Here is a 19,900-nt window from a genome sequence, read left to right as displayed (position 1 = left end):
CACAATAATACTCTGAATGGTTAAACTGCAAAATCCCCCCCTGCCTCTAACCCAGGGCCTAGTGCTGTAAGGGTTCTGCGCACGTGTCCTTAAACACATCAAGGAGAGATCAGTCTTTACACTTGCACGTACTGCTCCGTAATGCCTTAATGTAGTGTGGATGCCTCCTACACTGCCTACAGAGGTGGTGTTTGAAACGGTCGCTGAAATCTAATTTACAACTGGTTACGGTGCATTAGAATAATAATAATAATAATAAAGAAGTTTTGATTTGCCTCAAGATTTAGAAACTGTTCCCAAAAACCAACACTAATGGACATTTAAAGTGCTGGTGTAAAGACAGGCTAATGTTGTGTTGCAGTGCAGGTCATTTAGGAATGCATGGTGCTTCACGGGAAAGCATATGAGAAGGGACTGCGGTGTGTGGGAAATTGGCAAATGCATAATTCCGCCTTTTTCAAATTCAGAGCACCAATAAACTAATGCACATTACAAAGCCCACTTCACACTTACTTTCTGAAAGGTATACAGGGTTGGTCTGAGCCAAAGTAAAACTCTGGAGAAGCATCTGGCTCCATGTTCAATGCCAAGCATTCACAAATCTGCCTTGTGTGGGACCATTTACTTAGTCTATCGAAGTACAAAAGCTAAAGCATTAAAGTAATGTGAAATTGTGATTGTAAGGTTAGCATTAGAACATTACCGGGGGTTCTGTATTAATGAATATGCATTTACACAACAGAGGGATGGAAGTGTCTTATGAGTGACACGTCAACAACCTTTGTCCTTCTCTCAGACACTGTCTCTGTGGGCCGAGGAGTAAAAAACGAACCCAAGAAGTAGCTATTCCCAGGCTTTTCCACCATGCGTGGGGCTGTTTGTTCCTCGCCCTGTGTGTGTACACACATTTGCTCTTGGCGACATCAGTCTCCCTGGCCTCACTCGGTCGATAGCGTGGATGACCCACGGAGACATCTTTGCTAGCCTCTCTCTCCAGTTACACCATCCATCTGCTTCTTGAGTCAAACAGCAGTCAGCCTGTGGCTTCGTGTTCTGTCTCTGTTTTCCGCTCTTGACATCCTCCTGTGCCTCCATACAGAGTCACTCAGAGAGGGAGAAGGCGGGGTGTGTGCTGGAGAGTGACTGAGATAAAAGTCCTCCATGTCATTAGCGTTGTACCTGCTGGTTGCACGGGCGTTTTGAAACACATCGGCGCTGCAGCAGAATTTGCTGGCGTGCTGCCCTGGCCATTATTTATGACTCAGCCAGAATCCCCCACAGGAGGAGAGCACCAGCTCCTTTTCCCATTTGCTAGGAAATGCGAATCTCGTCGTTTTTTTCTCAGAGTCTTGTTGACTTGGATGAAGTCAACCTTTTGAAATCTGATGTGGAGGGCAGTGGAGATTGTGTCATTTCTCCTGAACACAATACAAACTGAGCTTTGTTATTAACTGCACTCTTTCTGTTTTGGTTGCAGGTGGTGAATCCCAAAAAGAAAATGAAGAAAAAGAAATATGTGAATTCTGGAACGGTGAGTGTGCAGCCACAGAACTGGCTGTGACAACCCTCCCAATTTCGTATCCTCCAACCATAAAAAACTCCTACTTTTTCCTCCTCCATTAATTAACAGTGCTTACCACTAATTTATGCAAGCAGGGAAACAATACAATACAATATGCCTTCTGCTGGAGAGAATGTTTACTTCCAAATTAATTGGTATCCGTTTTCACACTTAACGCTAATTAAAATGGCATAAATGCAAAGGCGTCCTTCTGTGTGGTGGTTTGTCGATAGTCTGTACAATGGAATCTTAAAATAACTATGTATGGCAACCGCATATCACAGAAAAGAGGAAGACAGCAGCCATTACGGAATGCAGTCAACAGATGGTGGAGCTGAGTTATAGCAAAAGACATACGAGGAAAGCCAGCCGGCGCTGTTCATTAGACTCTATTCCCGCCAAGAGAGCTGACGGCTGTGAGAGAGTGGAAAACAGGAAGGCAGTGCACTTCAAGCAGATCTATACAAGCGGGTTTCATCAGACATATTCTGTACATTGACCAGATAGCTCTGTGTGCTTCACATTGAAAGTTCTGTCTCTCCCATTGTTGAAGCTGTCAGTATTTTGATTCGCTGGCTCATTGTGAACATTCTTGAAGGGGTGTGGCCTGAAATGAAACATTTATAGCTGGCATCTCAATGGTGACAGCACTGGAACCTCCTGTTACCACCTGCAATCCTCTAGATAAGGATGAATGAGGGCTGGATGAATGTGGGAGCTGACTGCCTGGTCGTAATGTAGAATATTTCTGTAGGTACATGGCAGTGTAGACCACAGAATGTGATATCTATGAATTGCACTGCCTGAATGTCACCACAGTGGCTGTACTTTGTCCTCTGCTCATGTCCCCCGCATAGTAACTTTGCACTCTTGCAATGTCACACAATTAGCGAGTTTATCAATCTTCACTCTGCTATCAGTGAGCAATGAGAAGTCTATTACACGTGTGACCGCAATATCAATGGGAAGGCCTTCGTTTTAATTTACCCTGAGGCGAGATAAAGAACGATCAGTCATTAAGATCGCCTCTCCTTCGTGCTAATAATTAGACATGCTACGTGTTTATGTGCGCTGTATGCGAATGTTATCCCATTTCTCATTCTCTCTCTTTTCAAGGTGACGCTACTGTCCTTCTCCGTGGAATCCGAATTCACCTTTCTGGATTACATCAAAGGAGGGTGAGTAGAGAGAGACAGAAACATATGGCGCACAAAAAATAGAAACGCCCACACCTAACCGTGCCAGCTGGCTCAATACTAGCAGTTAGTTCCAGTAATTGTCTACAGTGCTGATAATTAGTTTATCATTTTGAACAGGTGAATGTCCTTTTGATATTGCATACAGTGTACCTGTCAATGTAGGACACACTTTCCATTGCCAGGCTTTTTGATTGATATATACAATTCGGGTTCGTCTTCTAACAAGAACATCGACGACTAAAGATGGGCAAAGCATTGGCAAATAAAAAGAAGTTTTCCTCAAAGGACATACCATTGCAGCGTTTATCGGTCCATGGTGCTGCTCATGTAGTGATTGGATTGTTAATTTGTGCAGAAATGCATGCATACATTTGACAGCTGTTGTGTGTAATTGGCTGAGATAAAAGATTTGCAGCGAGTAGATGCTGTTGTATTTCCCTTGACAGTTGTCAGGTTTTTTTTTTTGTTTTGCATAAGGTGAAGGATTTAACATCAAAGCGGGCAGCTATAATGAGGTAATGTCCATGTGATGACAGCTTACCTTTTTTCTTCTCATGTCATGGGCAAATAAGGCACAATAACATGAGGTATTTGGATGCACATGGCAGATGTTTCAATCCATCATGTCCATGTGCTCCTCCGCACCACAGTATGTCCATGTAAATACTGTGATGGGTTTTGAAGATGGAAATGGTGTTCCTTTCAGGAGATCATCACCCTTTCATAAACTTTTGGTTTTGCTAGCTGTTTCGAACCATAGCAATTAGGAATTTATCGTTGCATACGTGAACTGTCTATACGATATCTAGGGATGTTACTAGTAAGAGAAAAAGAACCAGAAAAAAAAACAATGGAATCGTTAGATAGTTAGTTTTTTATTCTCCTGTAGACTCAGTAGCAGGACCAATTTGTACTGTGAAGGTATATGCCCTTCCTGAAATTATACTGAAATGCAAATTTGACCCAGGAAATGGACAGTCAGTTGCATGTCCATGCAGCCAGGATCACAGCATGATGCACTGGACTCTTTACCGACCAAGCTAGCCCTGTTCATATTATGGGAGTAGTGTAAGGGGGATGGCAAGAGGAGGAAGATGGGGTTTGTGAACTTTAGTAAACTTGCATTCATTATTAGGACTGGGCGGAACCTAATCCAGATTGACAGTATCTTAGGGCCAATAAAATGGTCTTGTAGCTTGCCCAATGGGAAATGTTCCCTGGAGGGCCAATGGATGGAGGTGCTGCACAGTTAAAGCAACTCAGGAGAATGAACTTAAAAAAAAAAAAATACAATAACGCTCATGGCCAAAGTAAGACAATAGCTCTGCTACCAATGTGTCTCTGTGGCTTTCACATTAACCAATGTTCCACAGCAGTGTGGCTAAGTGAGATATCTCTGTGGACTCCCCAGAATTGTTGTCGATTGAATTGTCAAGGTTCTTAATGTCACCTGCAGAGCTGATATTTACTAACAGTTCTCCCATTCCAGTGAATCATGTTGCTGAGATATTCTCCTGCATTGCAATCATTCTTTTTTTTGTGTACTGCCATCCGTTGACTGTTAAAGGTCAAGTTAGGGCTGGCGTTTTGTAAGAAATACAATATGAATTGGTCAGCACAATTTCCCAGGGTTTGGTTGGAAATCAATGGCAGTTATGTTTTTTTCTTTCTTCAGAGATAGTATAAAAGATTCTATAGCTCCTATCTGGTGAGAGGATGTTCACGCTGTAAATGTCAATATAAAAGTATCTTTTTGTATTCAGACTCACTTTTCAGTTTTAAAAGGCCCTCATTTTCTTCCTCTAGGTGCCAATATAAATGTGTAAACTATATTGTGGTGTCAAACTATTCAAATATAACATATTTTTCACAGCATACCGTGATAATGTGTTAGTGTTTTTGTATAACATGTTGTTTGCTTAACATACCATTTCTCACTGATGTGATATTTCTTAGTGATGTCTTTGATATAGTGTCACTCAAAGGATACTGGACAGTTACTTCTGTAGGACATCCCACACTAGACATTTTCATAACATTCAAATCTCAATTATGTGACTTAGTCAATTTAACATGTAAATAATGTTCAATAATCGAACTGACCAATGATTCATTTGATAATAGTTTCATTTTATGAAATCCCTAACTTAACGTATTTGTAATTAAGAGGATATTGAACACCACAGGCGTGGGGCGTTAATGTAATTTAGCTGGATTCATCAGTTGGAAACATGACTGAACAAACCTTTTTTTAACTGCGACTAAGAAGGAAATTCAGTTAAAAAATGAAACACAGCTGATAAGAATTTTAAACCACACATACTCTTGGCTCTGTGTTGTATTTCAGCAGGATTTAGACATCCATCTGTGGTGCCTGTGTTATTAGTGGAGTTGGCCGGTGCAGGTACGCCTGCTGGAAGGAGGATTCTGCTCTGGGCTCCTGTGGGTGGGTCGGAACTGTGTGCAGCTGGGCATTAACATCAGCGGGGGCAGATGCGCTGCCAGCCCCTTGGTTGTGTGGTGCCAAGGGGCAGGTGTGGGTCAGTGGAGGGTGTCTGTTCACCCATATTCAATGGGTAATTAGTGCATGCAACTTGGGGTAGAGCTGCAGGGAGGGACAGAGAGGAGGACGGCACTGGATAGCCTGGTTGCCGTGGGACATTGTCAGCCCCTCTGGTGAATGGTGGCTCTTGTACTGTACATGTGGGTGCCACTGTTTGGGTCTCCAGTGAGCAGGTGTGGCTTGAGGTGAGACCCAGGCAGCTGTCTGATTGTGTGTTTGTGTCTGTGTGTGGGAGTTTGCAGTGGGGAGTGGTGGTTTGGGTCAGCGCTATTGTGGCTGAGAAAACCAGGTGCTGGTACAGTCTCACAGTGCATTCATTTCGCCACCGGGGACGTGCAGACACAGGGTTACACGGGGCAGGTAAACACGCAGCAGTGCGCAGGGTTCAGGAGCACAGCTGCCTCCCTCACACAGGCTGCGGCGGTGAAATGGCCGGGGAGGAGGGAGGGGGGCTTTGGGGGGTAAAAAAGAGAGCAGAGGAGGCAGTCGGCCCAGAGGCAATGTCTCCATTAGCCTTAGTGTCAGCGCCTTGCTCTTGACACTGTGCCCTCCTCCTTGGAGAGCCGCTGAAAATGAGCTCTCCTGCTGGCCCAGGCTCCGCCAACGCTGATTACACGCTGACCTTTACCTCCGCGGCTCCCGCGGCCGACCACCGCGTAACCGCTGGTAATCTGCTTCTGTCACCATATGGATGCCATCCAGTTTTGACATTTCTATCAGAGGGGATTGTGCTTGTCCCCCGAAGTCTAATGGTATGGGATATGGGAAGTGGAACGCCACTGTCTTCCCTCTTATGGTTTGTGCTTCAGGTATTGCTGGGCTTTTTTTTAGAAAGGGGAAAAGCTTTACAGGCCCCTGGAGTGATTCTTTGAGAGAATGAAACCCAGCAAAAGAGTCTGGTTGAATCTGCCAAGCATTAAGGCAGCAATGTAATGGTCTTTGACCTGTTTTGTGCTGGGTATGTCCCACTAAACTCTTTACCCCGGTTTCATGTACAGATTGTTCTTGTCCCTTCCAAGAATACTTAACGTTCATTCAAAGCTCCAGTGAGGTGAACGTGTTTGGTTCTAATTGCATGCGCAGACGCTGTTTGCTTAAACAATGGAAATAAAATGTGGCGTCCACTCATTATTTTTACTCTGGACAAAGAAATAAGTGCATGCAAATCTACAAAGAGAGAAATACTGACTTGTAAGGGTGATTTGCAAGCGATCTGCCCCACAAAGTGACTGTTACATCCTCCATGTAAAATATGCAACTTAAGGCAATGAGAGGCAAATGAGAAAACATGAATAGTTTATGAAATGGAATGCTTCAGTAAAGTCTTGTGCTAATGGAAATGCAACGAGATGCAAAAAATGAGATGCTGTTCAGAAATCCCAACCCTCCCAGCCGCGGCGCACGGCATGAAGTGCACGGTACTCCAGCTCCCTCTCCAACCAAAACAAAAATGTTTCCATCCTGGGACACAGTTTGACACAGAGATTACTGCACTGAAGAAGTGATGTGTTGTCCCTAATGGGCCACCTGATGAGACCTGACACGTGATGGCGGCAGCCTTTGTGTCCATCGATTGCACTGCTCTGTCGGCAACAAGCCCCGTTCATCAAGGACAGAGGGCTCCAAATCTCTGATGGGCCTCTACGGTTGTACCCTTGATCAAGATACTTTAACCTGTATTGATTCAATAAACATCCTTGTGTAGATATGGGGAATGAATGAAATAAATAAGCAACCCTATGAAAGCAGTTGACAGCGGGTATATTATCCTTAATTTTGAGGGTTTTAATGGCTTTGTGGGATTATTTCTTTATTTCTGTTTTATGTTACTATAAATTGCCCTCGCCATATTCTTACCTGGAGCCAGACGGTCAGCAAAAAAACAAGACAAACTCCTTTGTGATTTCCCAGATTATAATTAAAATGGTTTCTTTGTATTGTCCAGGTATATTGTAATGGGGTTTCGGAGTAAATGGGTTTTCATGAATTTTTAATAGGGACCATTATAATCCAGGTCAGTGAGGGGCAAAAGTTGTATATTTTCTCTGAACCTTAAAGGGTATTACTGAATTTATCACCTTTCCATTAAGGTTTATTGAATCTTTTCTTGTTGAAACTTCGATGAAGTTACCTATGCCTTGGTTTCTTTGTTGTTGTTTCTGCCTGATTAATGAATTCAGTGTGGACATTTTATTTGCTCTGATTATTAGATGATGATGATATGCTCTAGAAAAATCCAAATACCACAGTGATTCATTCGCTTGTTTAGCACGCTTAGCATGGAGCTGTACAAAATAACTCAGGCTGTGTTGGCTGGATCCTTTCTTTCTGGTGTTCAAGGAGACAGAGCAGGTATACACTGGTGATGTTTTTCTTGTTGTGCGTTCTGCTCTGCTTTGCATGAGGCTTGATCTGATCAGGCGAGCATGGCGAGGGATTTGTGAAGCTAATAAGCCTGGTTTTCTACCTGTCCAAACGTGTGTCGTCCAAGTCACGGATTATTTGAAGAAGGCAAATCTGTTTGCAGATTTCATCTTGAGTGATTCCAGACGTTTGAATTTCAATAGATTTGTGTTCCTGAGCCAAGGTTATTAAAAATAAGTTCCACTGGCAGGGTCTGTTATGAAAACTAGTAAAATGATTGAATAGGGTACAGTTTAAGATGGGATCATTTACAGAAAAACTTCCCTAAGGATTCAAAGCTGAACTAGACACAGTGAGTCTGTTGGTTTGTATCTCTATGTGTGTATGTATGTCCGTGTGTGTGTGTATGTCCGCACGCGTGTGTGTGTGTGTTTGTGTGTATATGTGTGTGTCACATGATTTTGGGAGTTTGCAGGCCCATGTGTGTCTACATATGTATGTGTGCACTTGTGAGTGTGTGTGTGTGTGTGCGTGCGCGCGAGCATCTATGTGTTAGAAGTTATACGAATATGAATCTCTATGTTCTTACTGCCAGGATGGATTGATCCGGTGATTACGTCTGAAGTGTTCCTCACCTGGACTCGACGTGATGAGTTTGACACGAGATGGTTTCTGTGGTACAAACAAACCTCTTATTTGAAATGATAGCTTTTTCACAGGATAGTGTACGTAGGGGAGAGGAGGACCCTGCAACATGCTGTTGAGAAATACACTATGTTATTGAGGATGCTCAATAGTCATTTTGAATACAAACATCTGTACTACAGCATTAGCGTATCATATTATTTTTCAGTTTTATATGATACTGCAGAATAGCTATATTGGCCATGACCTTAAGTGGTATGATTTAATCCTACATATTTAGCATTTCCCCAGTCTGTTTGCTGTGTTTCCTCCAGCTAAATTAGTGCACTGATTTTTTTTCTACTTTGCTAACACAGATCTCAGCATGTGGCAACAGACTGAGCAATAATACCCTGATTTGCACTCACGGTGGGGTCACAGACATTGAAAGTGAGCATACGTGCCTTATTCAAGATGAAACAGTTAACAGCGTCTCAGGCAATGTTGGGTCTGATGCTGATATTGTGCAGTGGGCACATGTGAGCAAGGAGTATCCTGCTGCAGGAGGAACCGGGTATGATCACAGACACATGGCAAGAGCAGTCATGGCAATAAAGGCTCTCATCACAATAAAACCAGACAGACGCAGGTGTATGACCTCCTCCTCAGCATGTTCACCTGGCTGCCTGCACTCATGCACGCACACACACGCATACACACGCACACACATGCACACACACGCGGCTGCCATTTTGCATCTCATGGGAATAAAAATGTAGTTTATTACACTCCATCTCAAGATATGAGATTCTTGACCTTGGATTTCTCATGAATCATGCATGACAGGAACGTTTCCTCTTAGTGCTTGTGCTGCTCTTTGTAGATCCCAACCATCTGGGACTGGAGAGGTATCATTACTACAACCACAGAAACAATACGCCACATTCAAGCAATGTTAACTCACCCATACGGTGCAATTAAGAATTTCAGATTGTGGTGTCGTGGCACAACAGCGTGATTATGGGATTGTTTTGTTCTGGTAGAATTACACTCAAGAACAAAAATTTCTGGTTTTGTTGATTGCAAAGCATGGAGCCTCTAACGGCTGGGATGTGGGCACAGTTCCTGCATGCAGTGTGGCTCCAAAAGGTGTGTCTGCATCAGTGTGGAGGGAAGGTGCCTTTGATGCAAACAGAGTTGAAATTGTCATTACATTATAAGATTACTCTTGCTTTCTCTAATCTCAGGAGGTCCCTTTTTTCTATTTGTGTTTCGACGGTAGTGAGGTTTACTTTAATGTCTCTTTCCCCTGGAGTCTGTATCTCAGTGATGCCTGGGAGTCCGCTCCCTCCCTGTTTTCCCTTGTTTTCAGACTCTCTGTCTTCGCCTTTGAATTAGCAGGGACAAACGCTCGTATGGTCTGAAGCCTTCAAGTTTTAAATCTCTCTCTTCTCCTCTGATCACGCCTGGATTGACGTGGTTGGAAGCCTCCTTTATCTGACCGAATGCGTGAACGAATTAAAATCATTTTAACTACAATATAAGTGTGTATTCTTTACCACTTGCATTTAACATTAAAAGAGGAGAAAAAAACTTCTAAAAACCCTTGTCTCTACAGGCCTTGATCTGGAACTGCAGCGGCTGGTCACAAAACCCTGGCCTTTGACTCTTTACTATTGTTTTGAGAGCTCATTTTCCAAGCGTGGGCAGGCAGGATGAGAGGAAAGAGCAGCCATGCTGATGCGCAGACAGAGTGTAGTGATTTTCACTAACTGCAGTCTGCAGGAAAGGGGCGGGCTTTTGGGCTGCTTGTGAACCTGCTGGAAAGAGTGTAGTGATTTTCAGCATCTGAAACCTGCTGGGAAGGGGGAGGTCGTCAGGCAGCGGGTGAACCTGCTGGATGCCGTAGGGTCCAGCACCCAGCGCAGGCTTCCACCCCTTGTTCACAGCAGGCCATAACAGGCCCTAACAGCAATACCTAATGGGCCGAGAGGAGCAGCCTGTCCATCAGGTTGGAAATTGATGGAAGCGGTAATATGAAAAGGCTTGTTTTGAAAGGGGCAATGCGCCTGAATGAAAAGGTGGCGAGATTGATTCCAGGCATGTCGATGCTGGGCGTGAATTATGACAGGTGGGCCTGAATCAGGCTTTGGAACGGGACTGCTGGAGTTGAAGAGAGAAAGAGAAAGAAAAAGAGATATAGGGGGAGGGATAGGCACAGAGAGAGGGAGGGGTGCTTTCAATCAGGGCAGTAATGTGAGCTCAATCTAATCACACTCTCTATTTATCCCAATTAGGCTGTGCAGCTGCAGCCGGGACGATCCATTTCTCAACGGGGGAATTCCACTGCTATTAGTTGTTGAGCTCTTGTCGATTTTTTTTACCATCTTCTTCCCTTTTCCCCCCTTTTCAGGACCCAGATCAATTTCACGGTGGCCATTGATTTCACTGCTTCTAATGGTAAGTGGTTTTTCAGTCCCTCTCTGTAAATATAAGTATTCCCCCCCTGTTAGAATGGTAATTGCTCTTGACTGGCACTTAAGTGTGGCTGAGGGCAAGGCTTTACAGCCATAATTGTGTACACCTCTTGCCAGCTACCCCTGTAGAGTGGTAATTTAGGACACCAGGGTTAGATGTTTTGCTTGTGTTTTTAAGTTTTGAATTCATATGCCATATCCTTAGTAAAAATGTTTTTGCTAAAAGCTAGATATGTTGTAAAAGACCTGTAACAAGTACTTATTTTCATTATTATTATTTTCATTATTATTTTATTTTATTATAAATTATTTTATTATTATTTTTTCTTGCTTAGTATGGTTTTGAATCTCCCCTAAGCTCATAATAATTTCCCATTATTGAAGTAATACGATATCTTTTCTTTTTGTGTCCAAAGAGAAGTCTTTCCTTATTGGTCTCTGCTTCCCATGTGACACATCTGGATCAGGTTACACACGGTGTGTTTTTTGTTTGTGAAGAGAAAAGCAACATCACCATTTGTTGCTCAAAGTTAACTACAAATAAACCATAGTGAATAGGTTTAATGCCTCCCACAGTTGTAATTACTGTATTCACCAGATTTGACAGTACCTTGTTGGGCATGCCATACTCGCAGAGCTTAACTCCATTTTTAACACTGTGAACAGAAATACTGCATGGATTGGGAACACCACCCCAAAATGGTTAGCGTCTCCACCACCTACTCACCATTGGGAAACCCCATGGTTTGAAAGGTGGCTCTTAAAGAGTAATTACCTCACTTATTATAGTTAATTTGTCTTTGAAAGCTCAGTGCCTCTGTGCTGGAGACACAGACAAGGACTAATACAGTTAGCACACAAGCAATTAGCGAGCGTGCTCTAAATCCCGAGGGGGCTCTTGAGCACACGCCACCGGTCTCTGCATCTGCGAGGCCACTTGTCACTGGCCCTCCAGATGTGAGCTGATTGGTTCAAAGGCAGTCCCGGTGGGCTCCGCTCGGCTGTCACATACTCACTGCCTCCTTGTGAAAGCCGTTAGTCACCCCTGAAGTTGGTGGGTAGAGTAGGAAGCTGGGCTTTTTTTCAGCTCTAAATCAGTCCTCTACGCCCCCCAGGTAACCCCTCGCAGTCCACCTCTCTGCACTACATGAATCCATACCAGATGAATGCCTACGCCATGGCGCTCAAGGCTGTCGGTGAGATCATCCAGGACTATGACAGTGACAAGATGTTCCCTGCCCTGGGCTTTGGGGCCAAGCTGCCTCCCGACGGAAGAGTGTCCCATGAGTTCCCCCTGGTGAGCGCGGTACCCCCCCCTCGACCTGTGGACCTCACCCCCACACCCCCCTCCTCAAGATATGTGTGTGTGTATGTGTGAGTTAGTGAAAGAGAGAATAAGTGAGAGCGCTTGTTTGCGTTTAGATGTAAGGGAGAGCAAGCGTTGTGCCTGTGAAACAGAGAGTGTCTGTTGTGTGTGTGAGAAAGAGAGAGAGCGAGAGAGCGAAAGTGTATGTGTGCCTGAACTTAAATGCAACCATCAGACTGTTTGGTTGAACAAATCCTTTGGATGCTTATTTATTGTTATGTTGAAAATCAGACTCTTTAAGCCTCGGAGAGTTTTAATTTGTTTGCCTAACCTGATTTGGAAGCGCATGAGTACCTGCAGACCCTCGGCTGGCTGTTCTGCAGCGAAGCCTAAAGTGCCCTGGCCACTGTCCAGCTGCGCTAATGAGTGTCTGTGTGTCGGGGTATAATCTGCACACTGACTGACATTTCTGAGTTGCTTTTAAAATGCTTCCAGCACTACGGTACCTTTCTGCCCTATCAGGTGGCCTTTCGCCTCCATTTCCCCAGCAACACCGTTTTCAGCACTCCAGTGGCGTCTTTGTGCTCCTTAATGTTTTTCATGAGATTTTATCCATCAGGGGATAGAACAACATTAGATAGATGATTAGCAGTGTATTTATATGAATGTGTAATGGGACAAAATGAGACTCACGGAGAGTCAGGGATAATTGGCATCATTTTGAAAAGATGTTTCTTTTCGTTGTTTAGAATGATCCTTAGTGAACAAGACCGTGTGAATGGCCCCTGCATGGTTGATTTTCAGATGGCCTCCAAATAAGCATGCACCCTGGGTTTTACTCTCTCAGAGGCCCCCTCCAGGCGTATTTTTAACTTTCATTAGATAGGAACTTTCATATAGTGAAAATTGTAAGCATTGCTTTTGATGAGGGCATAGGGATATTGATCTTTGGGTTGGAGTCCATTGAAGGGATCACACAAGCCCAAGGGCTGGGGCTGTTGACCCCCGCTTATTTGGACATCATAAACAGGGAAAAGAAAGGGGATTGTGAACAGCTAACATGAAGAGGAAGTAATAAGAGCAATTTTTGTGCTTGTGAATGGGATCTATTTCCTAGGGATTACACAGGGATTGCCTGAAAACTCCCCTACCAATTCTTTGTTTGGATCTTCAATTCACATCCATGTGTGCTTACTTCTGGGTTTATTCTCTTTCCAGAATGGCAACATGGAAAACCCCTACTGCAATGGCATAGAGGGGATCTTAGAGGCGTACCACCAGAGCCTGAAGAAGGTGCAGCTCTACGGCCCGACCAACTTTGCCCCCGTCGTCAATCACGTGGCCAGGTGAGCGTCCCAGAGGTGTGCCCATCGCGTCCCCCCCGGGGGGGGGGTGTCACCCGAGCGGTGGTTACGAGCCATTGCAGCGGGAAATTGAGTCAAATGACTCATGCCATCTACCGTCTCCTTGTTGGCAACACTCTTCTCGGCATATTTTGTTTTCAATTACGGCGGTGCGCTTTCCTTGGAGCCATCTGCCTCCGCGGGCGTGGTGACAATCGTCGGCCTAATGGGCACAGGGACAGCCTGTGACATGCATTAATCGCTCTATTTGGGTATGCGGCAGGAATAAACAGCTCGATCGTAGCACTCAAATCGAGGGCAATAAACAGCACAAACTCAGCGAGGGCTACAAGTGGGCGGCCATTGTAATCAATTTGTGGGGGGGGGGTGGGTGTGTGGGGGGCTTCGGGTCCTTTTTCATTATGCAAGCGAAAGCAAATCATTCACTGTCTGATTATGACTCCTCTTTCCTCTGTAATTAAAGATACCATCTTGATAGACCCTGAATTAGACTTGCTAAATTGGAATGAGGTACGTCTCACAGACCTTGAGACTGCAGGAGGAATGAGACACGCACACATACACACACACACACACACACACACACACACACAAACACAGACATATACATTTATGCACATTCAAACAAACACACATATGCACATTTACACAGACACATGCAGATAAAGGTGCGAACACACATACACACACATACTCACACAAGTGCACACATGTGCACACACAAGTGCAGATATATATGCACACACACACAAACACAGACATACACACACAGGCACACACACACACTCTAACATAGGCACACAGGCAGCCACACACACACACTGAAATATTTCACAACAAGGGAGCCTACAGAGACAATAACAGATTTTCAATATTACTCACACTCACTTTGCATATGAAAGAGGTTTGCCATAATTGAAAAGCCTGAATACAGAGGGGAGAAACAATGGAGCATAAATTATGGGCACATTAGAATCTTGCTTGCTTCATATCCGCCTTTGCCCGTGTTTCATGTCAACATTTCCTTTTATTTTCATGAAATAGGGATTAATCTTTTGCAATATGCCCTGACATGCAAGAATTGTGTTGCTCTGTTTGTCGAAGGCGTGTAACATTGCTGATCTTTAACATCTACTGAACGATTTTGGGGGTAGATTGTTTGCGAGGTGTGAATGTAAACACATCACAATGCAGGCCTACCACTTCAAAGCCTGTGTTTGTGGAAGATGAGCGTCTCCTGTAAACCACGCCTCTTGCCTCTTGCCCCTCTCGCAGGTATGCAGCTGCGGTACAGGACGGCTCGCAGTACTTCGTCCTCCTCATCATCACCGACGGTGTCATATCGGACATGGCCCAGACCAAGGAGGCCATTGTGAATGTGAGTGCTTTTCCAGACATGACCCCCCCCGAACATGAACACCCTGACAATGGAACACTTTACAGATTTAATCAAGCAGTCCTTTTTATTTTCAGTTATTATTATGCTTTTTGTCATGTGCAATACATTTCTATAACATGCACTGTAAACAGGTCATTCGATGTTAAGTCACGCTGGTCATACACCCATACACATACATGCTGTAACAAAGCGTGTGATCCAACCCTGTCCCTTTCCAAGACCTGAACAGGTGCTTGTGAGTGTTTACAGGTTGTTGCAGTTGCACAGGTGTGTGTTCATCTAAGTGGCTTTTCCTGGTTGTGAAAGCTGTGTGTTACTGAAGCACGGATAGGGGGATTCTGCCTGAATCCTCTCCGCCGGCAGGCTGCGACTACCCAGCAGACTGGATTTAAAGGGAATTTGCGACTGTTAGTCAAACTGTTAGAACAGCCACACCTTCCTTTTAAGATCTTGTCTGCTGCTCAATCGTGCCCTCTGCAGCCTGGCTCCGTCCTTTACAGGGATCTGTCTCTAAGCTCCTCCCACTCCCCACCCCCAAGCATCTTGTTGGATTCTAGCAATGGAAAAATGTGATATTATTGTCATGAATGTGTTATGTAACTTAATTTTCATTACATGTATTTCATCTCTGTTGTGCAAAGGTAGTTCCTCTTCAGAGCCTTGTTTGCAAGAGTTCAGATGTTTGTATAAAAACACTAACTTGAAAAGTCTGACAAATAAAAACTTAGAAAGGGGACCATTGTTTCAGTGGACTTCGACCACATATTTCTACTTACTTTTTTCTCACTTTTTAGATAAACAGACTGGTGAGCTCTCCCTTATTTTTTTAATTCACAGCCCTTTGATATTTATCAAGAAAAGCTGTGTGACTCTTCTCCTCTCTTTCAAGAGGAGCTCACTGTGATAAATTATGGAGCAGAATTTCCTCTGAAGCCAAACTCGTCTCGTTCCAGTGAGTCCTCTGTGTGTCTCTTCACTGAAGCGTTTCTGAGCGTTGTCAGTTCAAACCCAAATCAGGGGGAAATTCATCTCTAAAAGGGCTCTGAAGAGAGAATGCAGTTGACATTATAGAAACAGGCTTGTATTCTGATGGGTCAGAGCAGAGCCGAGAATAACACTGCTTATGCTGATACGGATACAGATAATGGTGCAGATTCAAAATGCAGGCTGTAGTGTATGTGTACATGCATTCTGGTGGCACGTGTATTGAAATTTTTATTATTGGATGAAGCAGGTTGTATATTTGAACAAGCTGGTGGCCTGCAAGCATCAGTCCAGATGCAGTCTCAGCCAACATTCATACAGGCACCACAGTGCTGCAGTGTTTCTATTTCTGTGAATTTAGCAGAGCTGCAGGGAGAGGCAGTTTTAAAAGAGATGCCGTTATTTTGTTGCCCTTTATCGTATTGACAGCCTGTGTGTCTGTATGTCTGTGGCTTTGTATGCCTCTACGCCTGTGTGTGTGTATGCATAAGGGTGCCTGAATACTTTGTGTCCGTGCAAGTGTGAATATTTTATATGCATACTGTGTGCACGTGTGTAGTAAATGAGTGAGCACTGCATGTGTGTGTATTAACTACATATATGAGAAATGTATATGTGAGCACTGTTAGCGTGTGTGTATATATTTGAGTGCTGTATGTGTATATATGCAGTGTGTGTGTGAATACTGTGTACGTGTGTGTGTATGTGTGTATATGTGTGGTTCTCTATGTGAGTCCATGTGTGTAAATGTGTCAGAATGTGTGTGTATGTGTGTATATGTATGTGTATGTGTGAACATGTGTGTAGATGTGTGATTACTGTGTGTGTGTGTGAGTACTGTGTGTGTGTGTGTGTGTGTGTGTGTGTGTAAATGTGTATGTGCGCGTTTCTGTTGCAGATGCAGCATCTGTTCCTCCTCTCCATGTGGAGACTTCCCTCTAGGGGGCCTTTTCAGGAACTCTGACCTACTTTACGCTTTGCACTTTGGATGGTGTCTCTCCGAGCTGCATGTATCATTCATAACATGTGCTTGTAAGTGCGCCCTCAAGCAGCTGTTAGAGGAGCGCCTTACCCCTTAGCTTGCTGGAACCCGTCACTTAAAAACAGGTCACGGTGGAACAGCGTCTGCGGCGGTGATGAGGCCATTGCGTTCGGTGTCGCTAGTTTCAGCCACACCCCCCAATCTCTCTCATAAGCCTGCATATTCCTCTGTTTGTTTTGCAGCCCCGGTAAGTGATGACATTTTGTAAATTCAGTTTCCAAGTGGAGGAAAAAAATCCCAAACACTTCCAGCTGTATGGAAGGTTGAATGCATAGATTGAGGATGATAATCTATCCACCAATCAGAGGAAGTGTGCTCACTAGCTGTGCTCTTTGCCTGCTGCTTTGATTTCACTGATGTTATCCTTGCGATGCATTTCATGTTTGGCACACTGTGTGATATTCTTTGCATGAACAAGCTGATGCTCCTTAAACAAAACTTGCCTGATTTGAGCACTCTTAACACTGCTATCCAGCATTCCCCTAATTACAGAATTCTAAATAAGACAGAAGTAATCCTTCCCAAAGCTGGTTGTAGATGTAGCGTGCTGGGGATGTTTTTGCTGGATTGCGAGTGAAGCTCACAGGGGTTTTATTCTGGGGTAGTGACAGGGCTGTGCTAGAGGGTCATGTTCGTTTACTCTCTTAAGTAACCTGTCAGTTTACATCTGGATTCCTGTCAGCTGGGGGAAAGTGGGTTATTTTGGGTGGACGTGGGTGGCTATGTGAATGTGAGCAGACAGGATTTGAGTTGCCGTTGTGGTGTGGCCATGTGTGTTGGCGTTACATCCAACCTGGCCCGAGGACTCATTGGTCAGGCAAACAGAATGCCGCCCTTGCGACTGATTGACACGCAGCTGATGGTAGACGTGACCGGCCGATCTGACAGCCGTCTCAGAGGAATTAGTAACCCTTCTAGCCTGTCTGTGTGGCCACGGAGTGACTGATGTCTGTGTAAGCTGCCTCCGTGGGTCCTATGACTGCAAGCTCTCTCCCTGCTTGCAATGCTATGCACTTTGTCTGCATCCTCGCCCAGCTTGCCTCCTCTGGGAAATGCTGCATCAGAGACACAGGCTCATTTGAGGCTTCCAACCATGCTAAAATATTCTGCACCATCGTTGGGCGCAGTCTTTGGGGGGAAGGTGGTCTTGTGATATCCAAACATGGCCCCTAGAGCTTAAATCACAGACAGGACCAAAAAACCAGACAGGAGTGTTCCCCTATGTGGATTGGCATGATCATGCAGCTTAAAATGAGCCATACTATGCTGTCCTTCAGAGCAGCATGCACACATCTGGCAGCCATGATCACCTGGTTGATTCACTTTCTGTGCGTACCAGTCTCTTGTATGTTACAGAACCAGCACACCATAATATATCTCTTGCCTAAAAAAAAAGTTGTGTTGAAAAGTGTAAATATTTAATGAAAAATTTACCCAGGTAGCTGCAGGTGATTTATGACTGTAATTACGATGATGCTTTGTAAGAGCTGGAGTTTGTGACTGCTCCGTGGAATCTCCGGGGGACCATCCCGGAGTCTGCTGCAGAGCGATGTGCTGATTGGGTTTCTGATTACGGGGTTCTCAGCTGTCGGTCACACCAGGAGAAGGTGGCGTAAGCAGTACAGCCCAATTACTTTGGAGTGCTCTGCGGTACTGTGCTTGGCATTGCAGGTAATGAGGGGAGCCGTTTTACAGTTTGTTTGAAACCGCAATTATTCCGGCTCGTTCGCCTGTCTCCACCAAGGGGGCTAGAATGCAAACTGGCGTGGGCTTCATCTAATGATGCGCCCTTACTAATCTGCTCATCCCAGAGAGATATGGAATGTTCTGGAGGGCGATCAAACTGGATTTCAGTCAGTTTATTATGGAGAGAATGACAATTTATTCAGATAATTGAATCAGTAACTCTATTCACTGTTGAATAGATAGAGGAAATCACAGATGCATGCATGCACTGAGAATGTGAGTGTCTTTGTGGGAGTGTATCTGTGTGTGTGTGTGTGTGTGATTGTGAAATTGTGTCTGTATGGGAGTGTGTTTCCCTCAGAGATTGAAGGGGTGGGAGCGGTCGGGTAGGTGTGGGTGAGGTGGGTGCCGTGGTGACTGTGCTTGGCCCCTCCTCCCCCTGTCACCACTCCCGCTCCCCCCCGCTCAGCTGTTTCCATCTGATCCGCTTGGACTCACTGTCAGGAGAGCACAGCTTATGGGTCTCCCCTGTCCCCTGCCATCACTCTCGCTGGCTGAATCCAGTCTTCTGCGAGCCCGTGAGCCTGGACCTGCAGAGCTGCTGCGCACTCGCACACACACACACACACACACACACACACACACACACACACACACACATACATACACACACACACACACACACACACACACACACACACACACACACACATACACACACACACACATACATACACACACACAGACAGGCGCACACACACACACACACACACACACACACACACACACACACACACACAGGCGCACACACACACACACAGACAGGCGCACACACACACACACACACACACACACACACACACACACAGACAGGCGCACACACATACACACACACACACACACACACACAGACAGGCGCACACACACACACACACAGACAGGCGCACACACATACACACACACACACACACACACACACACACACACACACACACACACACACACACACATACACAGAGCAGAACACATTGATTAATATCCTATGTATATACATACAGGCACTCACACACGCACACACACAGGAAAACATTACCATGTAGGAATAACATCCTATTTACGCACATAGTCAGTCATACACACATTCACATGCACACTATAACACAGACAATAATGTTCTGTGCTCGCACGCATGATAACATTGAGAATAACATCATACTCACCCCCACAAACACATATACACATGCCTTTTCCCTCACTCACCCCAGTCCCTACACCTGCTGCAGAGATTGACCTTTTACTTTCAGAAATGAGAGTGCTGATTTTTCTCCACC

At 44.7% G+C, this 19,900-nt stretch overlaps 1 protein-coding gene across 1 annotated transcript in view; it reads left to right on the top strand.

The window, feature by feature from the left end:
* The window catches only part of LOC118778970 (copine-5), a 102,883-nt gene that overhangs the window by 79,171 nt on the left and 3,812 nt on the right, over positions 1 to 19,900 (top strand). Inside the window, exons 12-17 of the mRNA XM_036530772.1 lie at positions 1,478 to 1,531; positions 2,678 to 2,739; positions 10,725 to 10,771; positions 11,904 to 12,085; positions 13,313 to 13,440; positions 14,734 to 14,836. Of these exons, the coding sequence (XP_036386665.1) occupies positions 1,478 to 1,531; positions 2,678 to 2,739; positions 10,725 to 10,771; positions 11,904 to 12,085; positions 13,313 to 13,440; positions 14,734 to 14,836 (576 nt within the window). The remainder of the gene's footprint in view (positions 1 to 1,477; positions 1,532 to 2,677; positions 2,740 to 10,724; positions 10,772 to 11,903; positions 12,086 to 13,312; positions 13,441 to 14,733; positions 14,837 to 19,900) is intronic.

The sequence above is a fragment of the Megalops cyprinoides genome, chromosome 6 (genome assembly GCF_013368585.1).
Source record: "Megalops cyprinoides isolate fMegCyp1 chromosome 6, fMegCyp1.pri, whole genome shotgun sequence".
Classification (NCBI taxonomy): domain Eukaryota; kingdom Metazoa; phylum Chordata; class Actinopteri; order Elopiformes; family Megalopidae; genus Megalops; species Megalops cyprinoides.
Note: the sequence above shows the minus strand (reverse complement) of the source record. Positions and strands in the feature narration are given on the sequence as shown.